At 45.1% G+C, this 21,051-nt stretch overlaps 1 protein-coding gene across 4 annotated transcripts in view; it reads left to right on the top strand.

The window, feature by feature from the left end:
- The first annotated feature begins 1,710 nt into the window (after positions 1–1,710).
- LOC134102133 (uncharacterized) overlaps positions 1,711–21,051 on the top strand; it is a 76,224-nt gene continuing 56,883 nt past the window's right edge. For all 4 annotated transcript variants that reach the window (XR_009941482.1, XR_009941481.1, XM_062556135.1 and 1 more), the window contains exons 1-2: positions 1,711–2,081; positions 4,651–4,761. Coding sequence is in view for 2 of the 4 variants with exons in the window: in XM_062556135.1 (XP_062412119.1) it covers positions 1,857–2,081; positions 4,651–4,761 (336 nt within the window). In the remaining 2 variants the exon portion in view is untranslated. The remainder of the gene's footprint in view (positions 2,082–4,650; positions 4,762–21,051) is intronic.

The raw sequence follows: 21,051 nt of genomic DNA, 5'->3' as shown, positions 1-21,051 counted from the left end.
ATTTCTCTATATTGGTTGGGGTCTTGCTCGGTAGCTGATTAACAACCAAGCCAAACTAGCATAATAAAATATGACGCAGGATAAAAAGCAATCCAAAATGTTGACAGTGCACAACAAGGAACATAATCACAAATTAGTGGGAGGAAGGTATGTTAAAGTGTAGGTACAGGACAAGGCTTAGCAGTCTGGGATTCCCCTCAAGTTACCGCATGCATTGCTCATGCCATCTCAGCACAAAACCTGGTTTGTCATTCTCACAGGACTCAAGCACATCATAAGATGTGACACACAGGCAATTACTTATCAGCCAACCAGCTACTTGTATGAGAGCTGTGTTCTGCTTTGAGCTATGTATACATTGAGGTGTATTCGTGCCTGAGTTCATAATTGTTGTCACTGCCAGCTCCCAAATCTCTCTCCATCACAAATATCCTAAACATCTGCTCTGTGGTATGGTTATGGTTATGGTTATGGTTATGGTTATTTAGCAGACGCCTTTGTCCAAAGCGACATACAAATAAATAACAAAATAGGGAGAATAGTAATATTATCAGTAAAACAATAATTTTAAGCACTAACCTAATGAGAAATAAAACAGTGAAATGAGAATAGCAATCAAAGAAGTCACTCAGTTAATTATATATAATAATAATAATAACTAAAGCATGGTATGGCTAAATTTAAGGACAATAGCAAAATAAATGTCAAATTCTATCAATGGACAAATTATAACAAAACAATACTATTATACTGTTATGGTGGTTCTAGATATAAATCCTGTAAAACAGGGTGAAAATATAAAGTGTGCTGAGGTTTCAGTTGAAAGTCTGAAAAGAGTTTTTCATTTCTGTTAACCTAAAAATCCCTTTCCTATTTTCTTTCCAACTGATACCATGAAGATGCCAGGTAAGCCAAAACTGAAACTGACCAGACAGGTCAGGCAAACAAAGGTCTGGAGATATTTCCACAAAGTCATGATCTGTGTGTAATGCACTTTAATGTGAATCTATATCAGTTATCCCAGCTGCAACAATTTCATATGCCTAGCCTTGCTGATGAAACTTACATCACATAAAAATGCAATGCTTTCCTGTTTGTACCCATGCAGACAAGTCAAATATTTAATTTGATGCACCATGGGGAATGTGATATAACTTTACCATCCTGCGAGACTGTTAACAGGTTTTCGTGTGTGGTGTAGTGTGTGTGTGTGTGTGTGTGTGTGTGTGTGTGTGTGTGTGTGTGTGTGTGTCTGTCTGTTCCCTTGTCCTTGTGTGTGCACACACACCATAGTGTTGGAATATAATGTATAGGTAAATGTATATCATTTTCCTGAATCGCAGGTGGTTGGGGTTACAATATGAGCACAGGACCTCATAGAGAAGTCATTGCTTTCCTCAGCCTAACAGGATCTGGCCGTGGGCCTATAATGGCTGGGCTACTGGCCCTTATCATTTTGTCAATAAAATAGGTTACCTTGACACTCTTATCAGGGGGCGTTCATAGCTGGAAATGAATCAACGATGAATAATGCCTCTCCCTGTTTTGTACCCAGCAACATGAAATCGCACCTAGTTCACCCGAGCGAGGGCATTAGCATTGTTTGCCACATTTTTCATCCATGGCCTCAAATGGCTTTTCCCAGAAAAGCTAATGAGACTTCTTGGCCCCATAGCAACAGAGATACCTTTTGTTGGTAATTTTTGGAGCCCTTTTGCAATCATTTTAAGAGTCTCCATCATGTGTCCTACGGAGAAAGGGCACAAAAAAGCCTGCTGCAGACAAGATGAAAGGCAGCCTTGAAGTAATGGGGACAAATTGGGGCATTTACCATTTCCCACATATGGATACCTGCCATGCTCTTGTCCTTCAATAAACTGCAGCAGGTGCTTCTCCTGCACTTCCGCATTTTCCCACTAGAGGGCACAGCGCTCACGATGGAGCAGTTGAAAATCGCAGCAGGGAGCAAATTTGCAGAAAGCTTGATAAGAGCCATCTTTTCAAAACGTCGAGGCCCAAAGCTAAAACCGGCTGTTTGTATTTCTCCACGGGCCATGGGGACTCTCTCGAAATGTGAACAGGTCAGTGGGAGGACAATCAGAATGTCTGCACACATTTTACACCAACTTCCCAAACCAAATGCATGGCTTAGCCTAAAACACAACAAACAATAGTAGGCTACTGTCTAACTAGGCCTATAGGATAGTGGTAGCTTTGAAGTTAGCTGTAAAAATTGACTTAAATAGTGTATGTCGAGTCTGACTAGTCGCTATGGCAATTTCGTCCATATTATGCCATGCATATAATTAATTGCAGAGTAACATGCGAGAAAAATACCACATCACATCATTAGGCTGTAATCTGTTTACATTGGAAATACAATAGGCTACCGCTACACAGTATAGTATTTCACATATTTTTCTATTAGAAAGACACAAACACATTTGGTAAGGTGTGATTTGCTCTTCATTGCTGGCCTAGGGGCTAATGCTTACTCACCCAATAGCAAACACAGCCATGCTGTTATACTCAAATGGTCTTGGCAGCCCCAACATTGAGGAATGGCAGAGTTGATCCATCTATGACACATACTCACTCTGCTCATTCAGCTTATGAAACCCCTTTGGGGATGGGGATGGGGTAGAGGGGGGAATCCATGACATTGAAGGTTTGACCTCTTAGGATTGTTCCTGAAAGAGTCTCAGGATGCTCAAAGATTTGGTCAGCTCGTCTCCCTGTGATAGACAGGTCTTCTTAATGGCTTTAACAGTTTGACAAGGCTCACACTGACTGCAGTGTAGCTGTCTCTGTGCTAGTGGATCTGGGTGAGCGGGTCACTGTGAACTGGTCTGTTTTTCTGAAAACAAGTTGGACTACTTTTATAAACTGCCAACTATAATCTGCATACATCTGTTCCCCTAGCAAATGCTAACTTCTTCAGCTGACAGAATGAAAATGATCAAAAGTATTATTGCTGCATGAATCTCATCTACTGAGATGGCCATGCTGTATGTGTGAGAGATTAGTGCATGTGTTGCAGATGGTGACCACACAAATTCACAATCCCTTACTCAGCCACAACCTTAGTTTCAACTTCCCCTTTGAGCGTGAGTAAGAGTAGGCGCTCATTATCACACTGTCCAGCTGGCCTTGCCTCCCTGACAGAGTGTTATAGGACAACACCCACACAGATGACAAGTAAGGAGTGTGGAGGAAACATGCACTCCCTCTCTCACCCCCACCACTCTCTCTCTCTCTCTCTCTCTCTCTATCTTTCTCTCTCTCTCTCTCTCTCTCTCTCTCTCTCTGTTGGGCTTCACCTCCGCGTTTGAAGGATGGGCGCAAACTCGAACAATCCCGGAGCAATTAACCAATCAGCGTTGGGCAGGACAGCGTGACAGAGTGCGCACTTCAGCGGCCACGGAGCCGTGCATCCGTTATGCATTCAGCGCGGCCAGATCTAAATTAGAGAGCCAATTAACTCCGCTAATAGCCCTCTCCAATTTAATCTGGGAGACAATGGGGGATTGAAGACAACGCTTTATTAAAGACTCCGGCTCGCACAATATCCTCTTTCTGCCGCGATTCGGAAGGGGGCCTCCACTCGCCTCCGTTGTTTTCACTTCAATTAGCCCGCCGCTCGCCATGATTAAGTGCCCATAATTATTTTTCAATTAAGGCTTTGATCTGCTGGGTGCTGTGTACAGCTCCTTGGTGCGGCTGGGAAGAATGAGGATGAGACAGCGAATTTGTTCCCTTCTGTTTGGCGATGATGGGGGTGCGGACGAGATTAAGTTTGCAGGGGGACCCCCGGGATGCCACAGACGCAACACACCCGCCAGTACACAGTCACACACACACACACACACACACACACACACCTCTGCTGCCACCACCACCATTCATCCACCCACCCACTCGCTCAACTTGTGAGGAGACAGAGTTTTCTTCTTTTTCGGGGGGAAAGTTGAACTTTCTTGCCATTTCCAAAAATGTTTTTTTGGGGGGGCTTTGGAGCTGGAGGACTTTGATTCTTGATGTTCTTTGCAGTCTGATCGCATGACACACTGACCTCAGTCCGGGGTGGCAACCACATGATGTGTGAATCAGGTCACGCTTGTATAGCGTAATACAGGCCTTATCTTCTCCATTAGCTTCAGATGAGTGGCTTTGATCCCCGTGCCAGAGTGAGTAATGAGTGAATGGGAGTCAAAGGAAGGATCGTTTGAGGGGTCAGAGCTCCACAGGAACAGCTTGGTTGGTGGTCAGACGTGTCATTGCAGTTTTCCCCAGCGTCCACTCTTTCAATATTGACCATCAGGAAAGTAGCCCTGAAATCAATGTTGATATTTTCAGATGAATGTTGTGGAATTTTCAGTCTTTATTTTTGCTATTATGTTGGTGCTGAAGATCATCCTTCTAATCTGAACTGGTGGTGATTTGTAAGAGATTGTTGCACGGCCCAGGTTACAACACCTCATTGCACATATTAACAAGTATTAACAGAGATGCAACATAAGTCAGCGCTGATTGAGAGCGACTAAAACTGTCTGAAAGAGCATCCTTTAAATCAGCCTTCATGACAACATTTTTATGAGATAGTTTTTGCCTGGCACATTTTTAAAAACGTTTCTTTAATATTTCCTCCAGATATGTCATGTTGACATCTCCAGTGGTTCATCCAGGTTGGCCTCTGTCGGATTAACTCTGAGTGACGCAGTAGATGGACTCCAGAATGCCGGAAACCCTCAAAACACAAAGGTTCGTTTATGTCACAACCACACACACACACACACACACACACACACACTCACAGAGGGCCATCCTCAACATCCTCCCTGGGCTGACTGGGAACGTGCCAGATCCATTGGCGCTCTGAGGCTTTCCCTCTGTGGCTTTAACTCCCCTGTTGACGTGATGTTACCTGGGCCATGAGGCTGATCAAAGGCAGGGCTGGCATGTCAGTGGGGATGACGGGCTGAGGCCTAATTATCTCTCTAGCTGCAGGGATTAGGGCCAATCAGTGGGGAAAGGGAGCATTCACCGGGTGGCCGCCAACTGACAGCTACCATTGTCTGTGTGAGGTGAGAGCCTTGACTTCTAGGCCTCAACGTACCCTCAAGGGCCACGTCAGACCACACACGCACACACACACACACACACACACACACACACAACACACACACACACACGCATTGACTCAGTCGCTGGTTCACATACACACACTCACACACACACACACACACACACACACACACACATTGACTCAGTCGCTGGTTAACACACGCGCATACGCACACACACATTGACTCAGTAGCTGGTATACACATTCACACACACACACACACACACACACACGTTCGCACGTGCATTCACATTCACACATATATAAACAGCCATATACTCTCTACTTCATACAGTCTTTCTATCTCTCTCTCTCACACACACACACACGCACACACACACACTCGCACTTGCTGACACATCAACTGTAATATACCACACGTGCACACAGGCAATACATACACATTGATACATACTGTACACAGTCACTGACCCACAGTTGGGACGGGTGACACAGACCTGAGGGAAGCCAGGGCTGAAGCCTGATGGAGCCGTGAGGGACGGTGCATGTGGCCCGGCCCAGGGCTTTGACTGACAGCTGGGGATTATTAATAGACTCTGAGGGTGGGAGGCAGCCTTGAGGGGAGAGGAGTAGGACTGAGTGTGGACCCCTACAATGGCGGCCCTTTGACTAAAGACGGCTGGGCAAGAGCAGCCCTGGGTAAATCTCATGGCGTTAGAGCCAGACAATTAAGCAGGGCACCTACCCAACCTCTCAGGGAACAGTTACAGCTATGTGTGTGCGTGCGTAATGGTAGCCAGAGGGTTCAAAGCTGAATACTGAGTAAACCTTGCTCCTCGACACTTTAAGAGATATGCTAGGGACCCATGTTAGCCTCCTTGCTAGTCCACCGCTGGCCTCCCATGTCTAAGGGCCTCAGCTTGTGTACACAGCGCAGGTTACGTGTGCGTGCTGAACGTGAGGGTCATGAGGTGCGCGCAGGGTTGAGGATTCGGCTGCCTTTGTGATGATGAACTACCTGCTTAAATCCCCTTAAACAGTTCGCCATTGACCGCCGCGCAGAGTAGAGAGCATCTTTACATGTAAATCTAATCACGCTGCATTTGAAGTTAATCCCTCAGGCGCCGGCGACCCAGGTGATGATTCTCATTCCCGTAGAGGCCCAGCGGGTCACACAGGCCCGTTAGGAGAGCAGGAGACTACTGTGTACTCACCAGCCAGTGTGGAGAAATGAAAAGAGGAGGATTTAGAAGCCTGTCGATGGGATCTACTGTAGCCTGCCAGTAGCACAATACCCATTCAGCACATACTCGTCACTATGTGTCGCCACTTTACGCAGTCATTTCCCCCCCACCGGGATTAATGATGTCAACATTTTTTTTTCCTTTCTTCTCAAAGTGACGTTGTTGTGTTTGGGGGGTGCCTTCTGTTCTAAGTTTCCAGAAGTGCCATATAGGTTTCTGCTTGAAAGGCCTGACAGTGCGGAGCAGCTAACAATTACCAGTTGTAATCCGGGCCCATACAATGTGGGTGAGCTGATTCGCAGTGCGGCTCGTTCCTTTTCTCCCTCTGACACCGTCTGACAGGGCAGGATTAGGGCTGAGTGATGGACAGAGAGGCACACACAGGCATTAATTCCTTCCTGTTTATGTAATTAAAGGGCTGTCGTTTGTCAAGGGCGCCGTGTGTGTGTGTGTGTGTGTGTGTGTGTGTGTGTGTGTGTGTGTGTGTGTGTGTGTGTGTGTGTGTGTGTGTGTGTGTGTGTGTGTGTGTGTGTGTGTGTGTGTGTGTGTGTGTGTGTGTGTGTGTGTGTGTGTGTGTGTGTGTGTGTGTGTGCGCGTGCGTGCGTGCGTGCGTGCGTGTGCACGCGCTCACATGTGTATTTTCTCTCTTGTGTGTATATGTCTGTATTTATCCTTGTGTGCTTGTGTGTGTGTGTGTGTTAGTGTTTATACATGTCTTGATGGGCGTATTGACACTTCTACCTCAATGTGAATATATATATCATATAATAATATGTACACACCATACATGCGTGTGCGTGTGTGTGTGTGTGTATGTGTTTATATTTATGTAAATGTGTATGGTTTGACTGGAATTCAGCGTTACTTTTCTATTTCGCTGTGACAATTAAAGGCTGTTTTCACAAAGTGGTTCTGTAAAAAAGCTCAGCGTTTTCAGTTGGAGTGTAAGTTGCGGGTCCTGTTTTATCTGTATGTGGGGACTCACACCCCCTCTGGCAGTGGTGTGTACACTCAGCCCAACCCAGCGGAGAGGAATAGAGTAGTTTGAAATGAAATGAGTGGGAGAGTCAGTAAGAGTGAAAGATTAAAGTCAGAGAGAGAAGATGCTGGGAAAAAAGAGTACAAGAGGCAGCGAAGGAAAGGAAGAAAGGATTTAGGGGAGGGGGAGAAATTAAAAGAAAGGAAAGAGGAGGATGAAAGAACAGTGGAAAAGGAAACAATGTCCTCTTAAAAGATAAGAAAGAATGAGAAAAATAATGGAACATCGTGGCTTTCTGGAGTGAGAGGGAGGGAGCTCTGAAGCTCTGGGTTTATAACACTGGAATGAGAGAGTGTGTGTGTGTGTGTGTGTGTGTGTGTGTGTGTGTGTGTATATGTGTGTGTGCATGTGTGTGTGTGTTTGCGTGTGTGTGTGTAAGCGCATGTGTGTTTTGCGTATGAGCGTGTGTGTGTGTGTGTGTGTGTGTGAGCATGTATGGGTGTATGATCGCTCTGTGATGGAGGCGAGGGGGGTTAGACTTGTGTCTGAAACATTTTGTATGACCTCCTCTCTTGGCCATCCATCAGTGGGCCTGCCTCATTATTCTAACTAGCCGCCTCTTTTCTTCAGCCGCGCCACGCCATCAGCAGCAATCTGCATGCCAATTATCGGCCAGACCCCCTGATACCCTCACACGGAAAATGATCTGTCAAGGAAAAAAAAGAGGGGGGAGAAAAGAAACCAAAAAGGCTTGTGCACCATAGCCCCAATCTCTCCCCTCCCCTCTCTTTGTACTCCCTCCCTTTCTCTCTCTCTCTCTCTCTTATTCCCTCCCTTCCTCTCTCTCAATCTTATCCCCCCACTCTCTCTCTCTCTCTCTCTCTCTCTCTCTCTCTCTTTAACCATTCCTCTTTCTAGCTTCCCCTGTATGGCCATTGACAGGGCTTCCTGGAAAATTAATCTATGGAAAGTGAAGTGAGCGAGAGAAGAGAGCGAGGGAGAGAAAGAAATTATAAATGTAGCTATTCTGCGCACTGGGCAGCTCGCTTCTCCAGGCTCCGGAGGGCAAGGGAAAGCGGAGTTGGTGATAATTGCCAGAGAGCGGAGAGGAGGAGGGGGGATGATAACAAAGGCGGACTCCTCTTCCCTTGAATGTTAGACTAAGGACGAGGGGCGTCAGGGCCAGAGGCGGCCATCTTTAAAAACCCCAACGTGCCCTTCCAGGTAACGCTCCCGCTCGGTTTTCACATCCCCGGAGATGGGAACGTATGAAGAATGCCATTTGATAGGGGTGGGGGGATGCCTTTTGCATGAGAATCCAAGCCCTTTTGGTTCTGTCGATCTTTTATCTGTGGGAGAAGAAGAGGAGAGAAAAAAGGACAGTTAAAGGAAAAAAATGATCATGATGAGATTAGATGAATGACACACCGCCGCCGCAGCAGATGTGTACACTTAAGTACAAACCGGGATTGAGGTGATAGGTTGGCTTGTTGCCTACGGAGGTGTAGTCGGAATCACTCAATTATGCAAGTGCCCCACAACGTATCCACAGATGTCTTTACTGTAGGAGTTAGAAGTCATGAAGGTCACTGAATCCAATTTCTGGCCCATTATTTTTTTTGTGTCTGTCTAATATTGTATCTGAATGAAACGATGACAACAGATGGATGGTGTCTGGACTATAGATAGCTATGGGGCATACGCCGTATTGGGCAGCTGAGCTGTCTTATAGAAACTTAGATTCAATGGCGGAGCTGTAGGGTAGCTTTTACAGTTTACTTTTTATTTATTCAAATAATCTAAAGACACCTTTTGAGCCTTGCTGTGCCAGAGTAGAGGAAACCTTGAAGTAGGATGAAGAATGTATTCAAAGTGGGGAAGGGAAAAAGGAATACCAAGCAGAATAAACAACATCAACAAACAACAACAACAAAGGATCAAATGAAATGACTGCCACTATAAAAAGGAACACCATATTCTCAGTTCTCCTTTTTTCTACAGTTGAAGGGGAGGGGGGGTGATGCTGATGGTGTATGAACCTTTGTGCCTTACTGGGCAAGCGACCGTATGCGGAGAAATGGAGGGGGAGAAAAAAGAAAGAGAGAAAGAAAGAGAGAGAGAGAGAGAGAGGGAAAAAAAGAAGAAGAAATAAAGAAGAAAGCCCAGCCGTGGGTACGAGAGTGGCAGAGTGAAAGAGGCCGTCTAAATCCTGTGTGTCGGCCGATTTGCAGCATGGGGGCTGGCCGCCGCGGACCGGCGCCGTGAACAGAAGGCTGGGCGTCAGCGGCGAGCAATCGCGTTTGCTCTGTCCCTCTTTGTGCTGCATGTGTGTGTGCTTCGATTAAAGAAAAAGGAGGCTCTAAGCGCGTTAGGGCCATTCTGTCCGATTGTTTCACGCCCCCGTCCGTGTCCTCCCCCGGAGAGGGATGAATATAGACACCAGCACAAAGCTCCGCCGGCTCTCTCTCTCTCCTTCTCTCTCTCCTTCTCTCTCTCCCTCTCTCTAGCCCCTCCGCTTCTCTCCAGCTATCTCGCCAGGCCGCCGCTGCCAGACCAACACCAAACCCAGCAACACCAAACTGTGGAGTGTCCTTAGCTGGGGGATCAGCAGTTCAGCACTGCATCAAATAAGGGCAGCTGCTCCTGGAGCTGTTGGTGCAGTGGGATGTGCACAATACTGTTAGTGCTCGTCAGAGGGATAGTGTGTACTGTGTCCAGTACTATTACAAAGGCCGTAGTACAGGACCAGACTCCGTCGTACTAGGAGCAATAGGGTCAGAGATCAACAAACAGCTACAGTACTGGTGTGTAGCAGTTACAGTACTTCAATGACAGCTGGTTGTGGAATATGAAAGTTACTTATAAAGTAGTAATAAGACATTATAGGTTTATTTATCTAAATGTAGTAAACAAAATAAAGATGTAAATAGAATTAATCAATGACAATGAAGTAAAGCTTAAATTAAGGGCATCATAGCTCTCTTGTGACAGTGAGAGGTCTGTATCCCACAGCATGAATGACCTCCCACTGCTACTACTCTACATATTCAGTATTCTGAATTTGACTCAGACCTGAGGTGAACTGAACACACTTAAACACAGAGTAGCAGTGTCAGACAGCAGCTGTGTGTGTGGGCGCACATGTTTGTGTGTGTGTGTGTGTGTGTGTGTGTGTGTGTGTGTGTGTGTGTGTGTGTGTGTGTGTGTGTGTGTGTGTGTGTGAACTCGTGCTGCGGTGAACTCTCGTCTGTCGCTCACCGTACCCCAGGGTAATAATTAAGAATCCTGTCGCCCAGTCGTCAGCAGTCAATTACACCTTGCTCTCTTGCAAGGCGGACACTGTGACTGCATGGTGAGTCGAGGGCTGCTGCCGTTGCCGTCGCCGTCGGAGTTAGCATGGAGAGAGAACAGAAATGGAGATTGCAGAGAAGGGACAGGATTCATTCTTTGTGGGGCTGAGGGGGGGGGGGGGGGTATATGTGCCAGGTTGAGCGTCTCTCTGTCAAGGGGGGGTGAACTGTGAACACCGGCTACTCCTACACCACCTCCTGCATGTGTGAGGACGTTATTGCGGATTACACAGAGCGGAGTGGTGCAGTGGCTGTGTTAATTGAGACTTTGGCCGGCCGTTGCTTTTTCCAATTACTTTTATGCTAGCCTACGGTTAGCGCTTCGATAATGGAGCCAGGGATGACATTTGGCTGGGTGAGAGAAGGGAAGAGAGAGCGGGGGGGAGGGACAGAGAGAGAGAGAGAGAGAGAGAGAGAGAGAGAGAGGGAGCTGTATCATTCATGGAGAGGATGAAATGATGATGGCCTTGTCTTTCAGTGTTCTCTGTGTTAATTTGTCTTCAGGCTGGGTTGTGTTGATTCGTCTTCTCACATCTTAATAGGGGTGGGAATTGGCAAAAAAATGAAGATTCGATACTATTGCGATATTTGGGCCACAATTCGATAATATTGCGATTCTTAACATATTGCGATACACCAAGTATTGCAATTCGATTTTGCGATATATTGCTATTCATGTCTCTCATATTATTCTAAGTCATTACAAAAAATTAGGAAAATAACACTGTTCAACTCCCTTTGCAATGGCATGGTGCATGTCAAGGTCCTTACTATTCACTTTTTGTTGAAAACCAAAATACACCCACCTTTTTCGATGTGAAAGTAGTGTAGAGTGTCGTGTATAACAGGTTGTGATTGTGAAGCCATTTTCATTTATTATTGCTGTTGAATGCACAATGAAACACCACAACACGTGCCCCCCTTATAAGCGTAATAAGCTAATTTAATGTGATCAGAGTAAACCCTGAGTAAACTCGACTCAACTTAAAGTAAAATGGATAATTAAATTATATAATTAAGTATTGCGATACTTTGAGCTACAAGTATCGATTTAATTGTGTGCACAAAATATCGCGATACTGAACAGAATCGATTTTTTCCCCCACCACTACATCTTAACATACATTTTTAAACTTTGTCACTATAAAAAGGTGGCATGGCAAAGTCAAGCCATGTAAGCATATCTCTGACATACATAATATTGGGCTCATCAACAGTTCTATAAACTAGCAATATCTTATTTTAATTCCAAATTAGTCAAAATTCACAAACGAATTAAACAACTGTAACAGTAACTGTAATGGACACACACTGTGCTAAACCTCAGCCCTCCCCAGACAAGTGACCCGTGAGTGGGCAAAATCCCTGCAGCGGATAGGCCTGCCAGTGCCCCCTATTCTCCACAGCCTCCTGTGCCTTTCACTGTGAATTATCTCCGCAATAAATCTCTATTCCTGACCAACACAGCAAAATGGCCGAGCATGTCCAATTAAGCCCCTAATTAGGTGGATGACATGGGAGCCAGCAGTAGAAGAGTGTCGTTTTTCTAACAACACCCACTCTCTTTATCACGCTCACCCATTCTCTCTCTCCTTCTTTCTCTCTCCCTCCCTCTCTCTCTCTCTCTCCCTACCTCTACCTATTCCCCATACATCCAAATCGCCTTACACTCGCTGCCACGGTCCCAGCCCAGCTCCATCTGTCATTGTGCTCAGTCATCCTTCACTGACTATTAGTTCACTTAGCGGTTAAGAGCCGAGGCTGGCTTTTTCACCGCGGCTTAAGTAGCCATTAATATTGAATTATGAGCTTCCACCATGCACTGGAGCATGCGGCCCCTTCGTATCTCGCCCGCTCATCCGTCCGGCTATAAATGAGTGTCTTAGGGGATGACGGATAGCGAGGTGGCCCATGCCAGCTAATTCAAACACACAGGTGGTGGGTGAGGGAAACCCCACTTTGCCATTGTTTTTCAATGGGGACGTGTTTTTTCTTTTTACAAATTGCTCTCTCTCTCTCTCTCTCTCTCTCTCTCTCTCTCTCTCTCTCTTTCTCTCTCAGCATAGAATCGACTTCCGGCAGCCATGCTGGAATTAGCTGGTGACATCGACAGAGAGCGCAGAGTAGCTTTAACCTTTAATTAAAATAATTCACTAGACTGATTTTCTCTGATTATTAACCATTCCAAAGGCTAGTGAACATAATGGTGACACTGTTATGTCATCAATGTAAATACTTTAATGATATGCATGTAAAAACACAATGTATTAGGTGGTTACAGCTAGGCTGTGGCTAAGTGGCAGACCATGCCAAGCTGATCCTCACTGCGCTTTAAAAAGCAGTATTTGACGGTAGCATTGTATAGACCTTGGTAGATCCCAAATGCCACAGCTGTTGGTTAGCAAGACTTCTCTAAATGCAACACCTAAATACATGCACCTGATCCCCCCTATCCTGAATTGTGCCTTTAATGTAGTGAGGTGCTGGCTGATTAAAATGGCAGGATTGAACAGGGATTAACACTTATAGCGTTGATTGTGTTTGTGCTATTTTAACCGATGAATGTCCCTTGCTACAGTATTGAGGCTCAGTCAAAGCACCAGACAAAAATGGTGTGTCCCTCTTAAATGATTCAATACGGCCGCTTCTCTACTGAGAAAATTGCGAGTCTCCCTCTCAAACACTCTCTCTCCTTCTCTTGCTCTATCTCTCTTTCTCTCTCGCTCTCTCTCTCTCTCTCTCCTCTTCACTCAGGTATCACATTGGCCTCGTTTTTGATTCAGACTGCGCCTATTGAGCACTACAAAGGCTATAATTACTACCTCCGTGGAGTGGCTCATTTCATCCCGCGTAATCTTTTTCTCCATTAACGTGTTATTAGTTGGATTTGCTACAAACAGATTAAACAGGGGGCCACGAATGGCAGAAGTCATTTGTTAATTGCGCAGGCACCTTTTATTTGGTCCCCCTCACCCTCTCAAAAGTTAGCCGAGCGTAAAGAATTCCGGCGCTTAGAGTGTAGATTAGCGCTGCCGTGCTATTACAGAGACTGAGGCGCAGAAGACGAGAGAGAGAGAGAGAGAGAGAGAGAGAGAGAGCGAGAGAGAGAGAAAGGGAAAGAGGACGTTGAAAGGAAGGGTGAGAGGAAGAACAGAATATACAGAATGCTACAAACAGAGAGAATGTGAGGAAGAAGAATACAGGGGAAAAAAAGAAAAGACCAAGAGTGGGAAAAAATGTGTAAGTCAATGGGAGGAAGATATAGAATGGGAGAATGAGAGCAGCTGGCAGATAGAGCGAGCATGAAATAGGGAAGAGAGAAGAAAAGGACTGAGGAGCAGGACAGTGAAAAGGGGTATAGATCGGCACTGTAGCACCTGGAAGAAGGACTGTGTGAAAGAAATATAGGAAGCACTAGACGGACATACTTAAAGAATAACAGAAATATAGCACAATTGAAGACCAAAAGCAGTAACAAGAAATGCTGATAGAAAGAAAGAAAGAAACAAGGACAGGAAAAACTAGAAAAAGAAAGAAAAACTGCACTAGAAAGACAGGGAAAGAAAGAAAGAAAGAAAGAAAGAAAGGAAAGCGAGAGCGCTGTGTGGCTGGTTCTGTGCTGCGGTGTGTTCTGGGCTGCTGGCTCCCTCAGGAATGTCCTGGTTCGTGTGAGTGACTGATCTTTATCGGGGGAAGAATTAAAGCCCTGACTTTCTGTCCACTCAGCAATGAGAAGCCTCGCAATCCACATTTCACATTATTTCATCAACTGCCTCTAAATGCAGAACTATGTAAATGTACATGCATAGAAGTCCTTTCTCCCCCTCCCTTCATCTGATGGCCTACAAATTGCACCAGAAAGTGCTTGACATTGATTTGATTTGGCTTTATTTATTTATTTCACGACTGTTCACTACTTTTCTCTCTACCCTGCCTGTCTGTCCTGACCGAGTCTCTGTGGATGGTAGTCTGCAAGAGAGAGGGAGAGAGGGAGTTAGAGAAAAAGAGAGGGAGAGCAAAAGAGGGAGGGAGAACAGGAGAGAGTGAACGTGAAAGTGAAAAAAGCAAATTAGAATCCATCAGCTAATGTGTCGACTGGTAATGAAATAAGAATCTGACACTCACTCGCATTGAAATGCAAAAGAGGTGTCCTGCCATTGCCCAGGCCATTCATCATAAAAGCCCGGGAGTTTCTACTTAATATACATGAGGTACAGTGAATTATTACTGGCCAGGCCTTTCTAACAAACTTCTCGAAGTACACAGACAAAAGGGTCAAGTATATTATTTTTCACTTGCGTCACTCGTCTGGATAATCTAAATGGCTCGCTGGATGGAGTTCTGAAATCTTAGGCTTGCTTTGAACATGGTGCTGTATCTCTCTTTCTCTCTCTTTCTCTCTCTCTCTTCTCTCTCTCCCTCTCTCTCTCTCTCTCTCTCTCTCTCTCCTTCTCCCCCCCTCTCTCCCTCTCTCTCTCTGTCCCTCTCTGTCCTCTACTCCACGCTTTCTTTTATTTTTTTCCTGCTTCTTGCCATTCTTTCTCTTTTTTGAAAGCTGAGAATGAGGGGGGGGGGGTGTGAAAGAAAAAAGTGGGAAAAAATTGGAGAGAAGGAGAAGAGAGGAGGGGAGAAATAAGCACTAACTGGATATATCAGAAGAAAGGCTATTTCCAGTCCTCTAATTCATCTATGCCAACAAAGTCTCGCGGCTTCTGGCTTTTTCCTCGGCACCTTGCCTCACCTAAAATGTGTTTCTGGACTTGTTGTGCCGTATTCACCTTGTTCTCACACCCAAGGGCTATTGGGGCTGTTTTCATCCCTCAAGAAAAAAGTACACTTTTATGTGCACACTGCATATTGTGAGGTCTATTGATGCTGAGAAGAAATGCACATTAGTATCAATGTCAGGAGAATATACTGTACTGCGCAGCTTGATGGACTACATAACAAACCTGCTTAATACTATGCGAATGAAGAGGCAAACCCAGCACAACACCTCCAGGATACACAATGCTATAACATCAGGGGAATCGCAGAGGTTCATCAATAAAACCATAAAAGATATTCACTTGTGGTGAAGTTGGGGGACAAAGTCAAAAGTGTTGTTCATGTGGAAAAGCCTTTTCAGCCCAACAGGCACTTGTGTACTACAGAGGAATGGGCCCATTAGTTCAGGGTCATTCTACAGTACTATTTTTTAACATTATGCAAATGCACAAGTAGTTTTTGGGACAGGACATGGAGCCTGTTATGAGGAAACACAGTGATAAGATTTGTCTAACAAACAAATGACAGCACACTGTTACAGCACACTGCCTTAGTCTACACAAGTCTATATGGCACACCCCACTTTGATAACAGAAAAAACAGCTGCTGTTTACAAAATCCCTAAACTCCCTCCTGATACTCTATATTCAGATACGAAATGTAGAGGTTTTGGACAGTAATCTCACAGTACAATAGTTTAAAAGATAAAAGCAAATCATATGCACATAAGCTATTGGCCTTGTACCATATACAGTATGTGTGACCAATGTCGGACACTGTGTAGCCTTAATAAAATGCCAGTTTACTATGATGCAGTACTCCAGCAAGCCTCAGATACTGTCCAACGCACCTGGTGAGTAATGTCTACAGCACCTTGTGAATGATTCATGAACACGTCCGGGGAATGACAAATGCGATGACATGACGACAAACTTGTTTTTCTTCTGATGCATTACTCTTTCCCCCAGTAACCTTTATTGACACCACTGTAAGTACAATGTTGCCAAAGTACCCATACTGTTCATAAGAAAGAAAATAGAGATAAAAAATAATTACCTATATGCAGTAAAAATATACAATAGTAATACTGTTAAACAATATACCCTAAACTAAACTGAGCTTTGCAGTAAGTATATGCAAAAAGAATATTTATTATACATTTAGTATTTATTATTGACAGTCATGCAGCATTCTCATCATGTGGCAGGAGTGCAGATACTTTCTCCTTCTCTCTCTCTGATTCACTCACACACACACACACACACACACACACACGCACACACACACACAACCACCTTTTCTGTCTACACCTTCCTGCCATCAAAGCACAAGCTCACCCACCTCATCAGACAATAGGCTGAGGTCAGAAGTAGCGGTAAGGAAGTGAGGCTCTAATGCAGGACAATGCAGGGAGGCGTAATAAGGCCTAATCTCACCATAATTCCTTTTGTGTCCCGCACTGTAGGAGGGCATTAGTCCTTAGTGTGTGCTGAGTCATTGCCTTCATTTGTATGTGTTTGTTTACAAATCAGTGTGTGAGCACGCGTGCGTATCTGTGTGTGTGTGTGTGTGTGCATGCGCGCGTGTATGTGTGTGTTTGTGTGCGCAGTGCACTAATGAAACGTACCACTTCAGCGTTAATGAAAGGTCTTATGATGAGCCTACGGCCCACAGGTCTCTAGGGATGGGGAGAGGAGAGGAGGGGGGCTCTGTATTGTGTATCATTTGATTTAGTTATTTATTTATTTTACCCCAGTGAGCATTTGTAGACTGAAAACTGTCATGTCAATCAGTGGGCCTTTCAGACCCATAGCTAATGTATAATTTATATGACAAGTATTTTTTTTCCGAGGTGGTCATAATGGCATTATATTATTTCAGCATGTATGCCCCCCCCACACGCTACCACCGTCACTGAGGCTCCCCCCACATTCTGCTCCACTCTCTCCCCCCTCGAGACCCTCATACAAATCACCCCGTCTCTCATGAAAGAGCCAGGGCCAAAGATTAATGACAAATGTGGCAAGGACAAATGAGAACGTCCGCCTGATATCGCCGAAAGTTTTGCATATGAAACGCCGCCGCCGCGGCGAATATCCAGGAGCCCGGGCAAAACAAAAGGCCGGCGTTCTCAAGTGTCCTGCGCTGACCTCGCTAGTGAATGCATCAGAACTTGACCCTCTGTTTGACGAGCAGAGGGGGCTATTCTTCAACCCTGCTGCGCTCCCCACCTGGCAGTCATTCCTTTTGTTTTTGTGCTGATAGTCTGTACTCGGGAGTTGTATAGATTCCTATGTTATTGTTCTCAGCCAGTGTCTTGGTAAGCTTTATTTCCTTCTCCCTGTGGGATCACCTGTAATGATTTGTAGGTAATAACCTTTCACTATATGTTCTACCAGGCTAATGCGTTAACACACACAGACACACACAAACACACACACACACACACACACACACACACACATTAGCAACAAATACAGATACACCGAAACAACAGAGAGATACACAGAAAAATAAACTTGTGTTTGATTTGGGCCTGTGGTTGATAGTATTGGGCACAGCATCTGAGGAGAGGCCATCAGTGGTCTGTGTTTGGTGTGTATTTTGGTATGTGTGTGTTTTGGTGTGTGTGTTTGGTGTTGTGTTAGGTGTGTGTTTGGTTTGTGTTTGATGTGTGTTTAGTGTGTGTTTAGTTAGTGGTGGTGTGATTGGTGTGTATTTTGGTGTGTGTGTTTGGTGTGTGTGTGTTTGGTGTGTGTGTTTTGGTGTGTGTGTTTGGTGTATTTATGTTGGTATGTGTGTTTGGTGTGTGTTTGATGTGTGTTTAGTTAGTGGTGGTGTTAGTGGTGTGTGATTGGTGTGTATTTTGGTGTGTGTGTTTGGTGTATTTATGTTGGTGTGTTTATTTTGGTGTGTGTGTTTGGTGTATTTATGTTGGTGTGTTTATTTTGGTGTGTGTGTTTGGTGTGTGTGTCTGGTGTGTGTGTTTTTTGTGTGTGTGTTTGGTGTATTTATGTTGGTGTGTTTATTTTGGTGTGTGTGTTTGGTGTGTGTGTGGGGCTCATCAGACGGGCCTCCTCTGTGGCTGCCCTTCAGACGTGACTAAAGTGCTTGTGATGTGCAGCATGCCCGAGTCCTCAACGCAGTCACTGTCATTTCCTGCCAGCAGCCACTCAAGATGGACAGCAGCTCTCATCGGCTGATGTTGGCCTGCTCCCTCCCTCCCTCCCTCCCTCTCTCCCTCCCTCCCTCCCTCTCTCCTTAGCTCTCCCCCTCTCTGACTTGCTCGTTTCTTATCCTCTCCTCTGCCTGTCTCTCCCTCCACTTCTGTCTCTGTCCGTGACTCACTCCTCCTCCGTTGCCCTCTCTCACATCCCTCTTTTTATTTTACCTTAACATTCTGCCTCCCTCCTTCTCTCAAATATCCACACAGCAGTCATACCAGCCCTCTTTCCTTGTCCCCCCCTCCTTCCTCTCTCTCTCTCTCTCTCTCTCTCTCTCTCTCCCTCTTTTTCTCTCACTCACTCCCACTGCTAGACCCACTCTCAATTAAAGAGCCCTGGCCCGCGTCAATGGAGATTGGAGAATGGCAACCGACAGAATTACAAAACGCTCCCGGTCACAATTTATTCTCCTGACAATTAGGGAGCAATTTGTTTCGTGTTCACCGGCCCGTGCCGGTCCCCCCGATTCGATCCCAGCAAAGGCTGTATATCAACAGTCCAACATGGCCCCCTTAGGCCCTCGCTCGTGGTTTGTTTATTTTGTTATTTTGGCTGGAGCTGTTAGTTATAACTCAATGTAGTGGCTGCCTCCTGTCATGTAATGGAGGCTTCGTGTTTGTGGAGAGACACACAGGTTTGGCTTTAGGCAGGATGGCACAGAGGTGTGTGTGTGTGTGTGCGTGACAGTGTTTTTGAGGGATGAGTTTGGCATGTGGACACACCATAGAGTGAAGAGCAATAACATGACAGTGTGTGACTGTTTCTACAAATACTGGACTTTCACGCATTAGGCTATACACTTCCTGAAAAGGGGATAGTGCTGAATGAAAGCTAGTTAATTAGACATGAGAGGGTTGCATGAGGTTTGTCTTGGTCATGGTTTACAGCTAATGTGCGAGGAAAACATAACGGATTAATAAAGACATTTCTTGTAAGAAAAGATTCAGGCCCAGTGCAGGGCGGTCACCATTTACAAATATACAGTCTCTTTCCCATCCTAGTATTAGTCTTTCATTGTGTTCTCACTGAGTTAATCAGTATCAACCTCTTCTATTGAGCTATTATGTTGACCTTCCCTTTTAATCGTTTAAAGAAGTTCATTTACAGAAGTCCAGAAACATGAGACTTCTGCTTAACTTTGTTCTTCCTCTTGCAGATTCTGATGTTAACAGATATGAATACGATAAATACAAAACTTTGTTTGTCTTACACTTGTATAAAAAAAATGATAGGGAAGCTAAGGCGTCACCTGACTTAGTCAGCTGATATTTATTCTAATGTGCCTAATGGACTGTAACGACTGAGACGTAATAGATGGCACAGAAACAAAGCACATACTGTATGTATTCAATGTAAGACATGTTACATCTAAGCCAATTAAATGGTTAAGTCAAAAGAAGCCTAAAGCGTGCGTAGTCAACTGCACAGACAACATGAAACTATGAATATGTATTGCCATTATCTACACATACAGTGGCTCTTCATACATACATATGATAACGCTCTGTCTGTAATACGGCAGAGTTTCAGAGAGAGAGAGAGAGAGAGAGGGAGGGGGAAGGATGGAGAGGGAGGGAGGGAGGGAGGGAGGAGGGGACGTGGTCCATCTCCGGCTCAAGCGCTTGCTTCAGCAGAGCCGCTCAACTTCTATGGTGGTATTCCATTGTGCTTTGAAAGGGAGCCCTTTGAAATGCATTAGAACTACACAGTCTCTGAAGAAAGACCAAGCACGGATTTGAGACATAGCAATGAGGCACGAAAAATGGGACACTGGCAATTTTTTTCTCTCTTTTTTTGAGCGAGAGAGAGAGAGAGAGTGTGAAAGAGAGAGAAGAGGGAGAGCCGATCCTCCCATCCCTCTTGGGAGCATTCCTTTATTGTTTGCTGACGACTTGATACCACAAAGTTATAACAGTTTTTATTTTTCTCCCCCTTCCAAATCATATTTTTTTCCTTCTTTCCTTTCACCGAGGCGAATTTGTTTTCAGGCCCCATAAAATAGCCTTTTCTTATTTCGCAGCGCCACTGTATGCAGTGGAAAATCTCACTCATAATGTATCCTTAAAAGCACATTACTCTGTCCCATACACGCTAAGAGTTAAGAACGCGGTTAATATTTACAGCCGCAAAGAGACGAAGAAGAGAGAAGAGAAAGAGAGAGAGAAAGAGAGAGACAGAAGAGGGAAAGAGAGAGAGGGGAAGAAGAGAAAAAAAGACAGTATGAAAAAGAAGAGGATTTCACCATGGCATAAAACACCCCCACCCACGTATACACTCTCGCTCTCTCTCTGTGCCGCCGTCGAACAATTGCTATTCACAATCCTATCCTTAATGCCTAAGACCCACATAAAAGAACAGAGTTTAAGAATATAGGGATAAGCCCTTTCAGATTTTCTAAGTC

The sequence above is a fragment of the Sardina pilchardus genome, chromosome 15 (assembly GCF_963854185.1).
Source record: "Sardina pilchardus chromosome 15, fSarPil1.1, whole genome shotgun sequence".
NCBI lineage: Eukaryota > Metazoa > Chordata > Actinopteri > Clupeiformes > Clupeidae > Sardina > Sardina pilchardus.
This window is presented reverse-complemented; position numbering and strand designations above follow the sequence as displayed.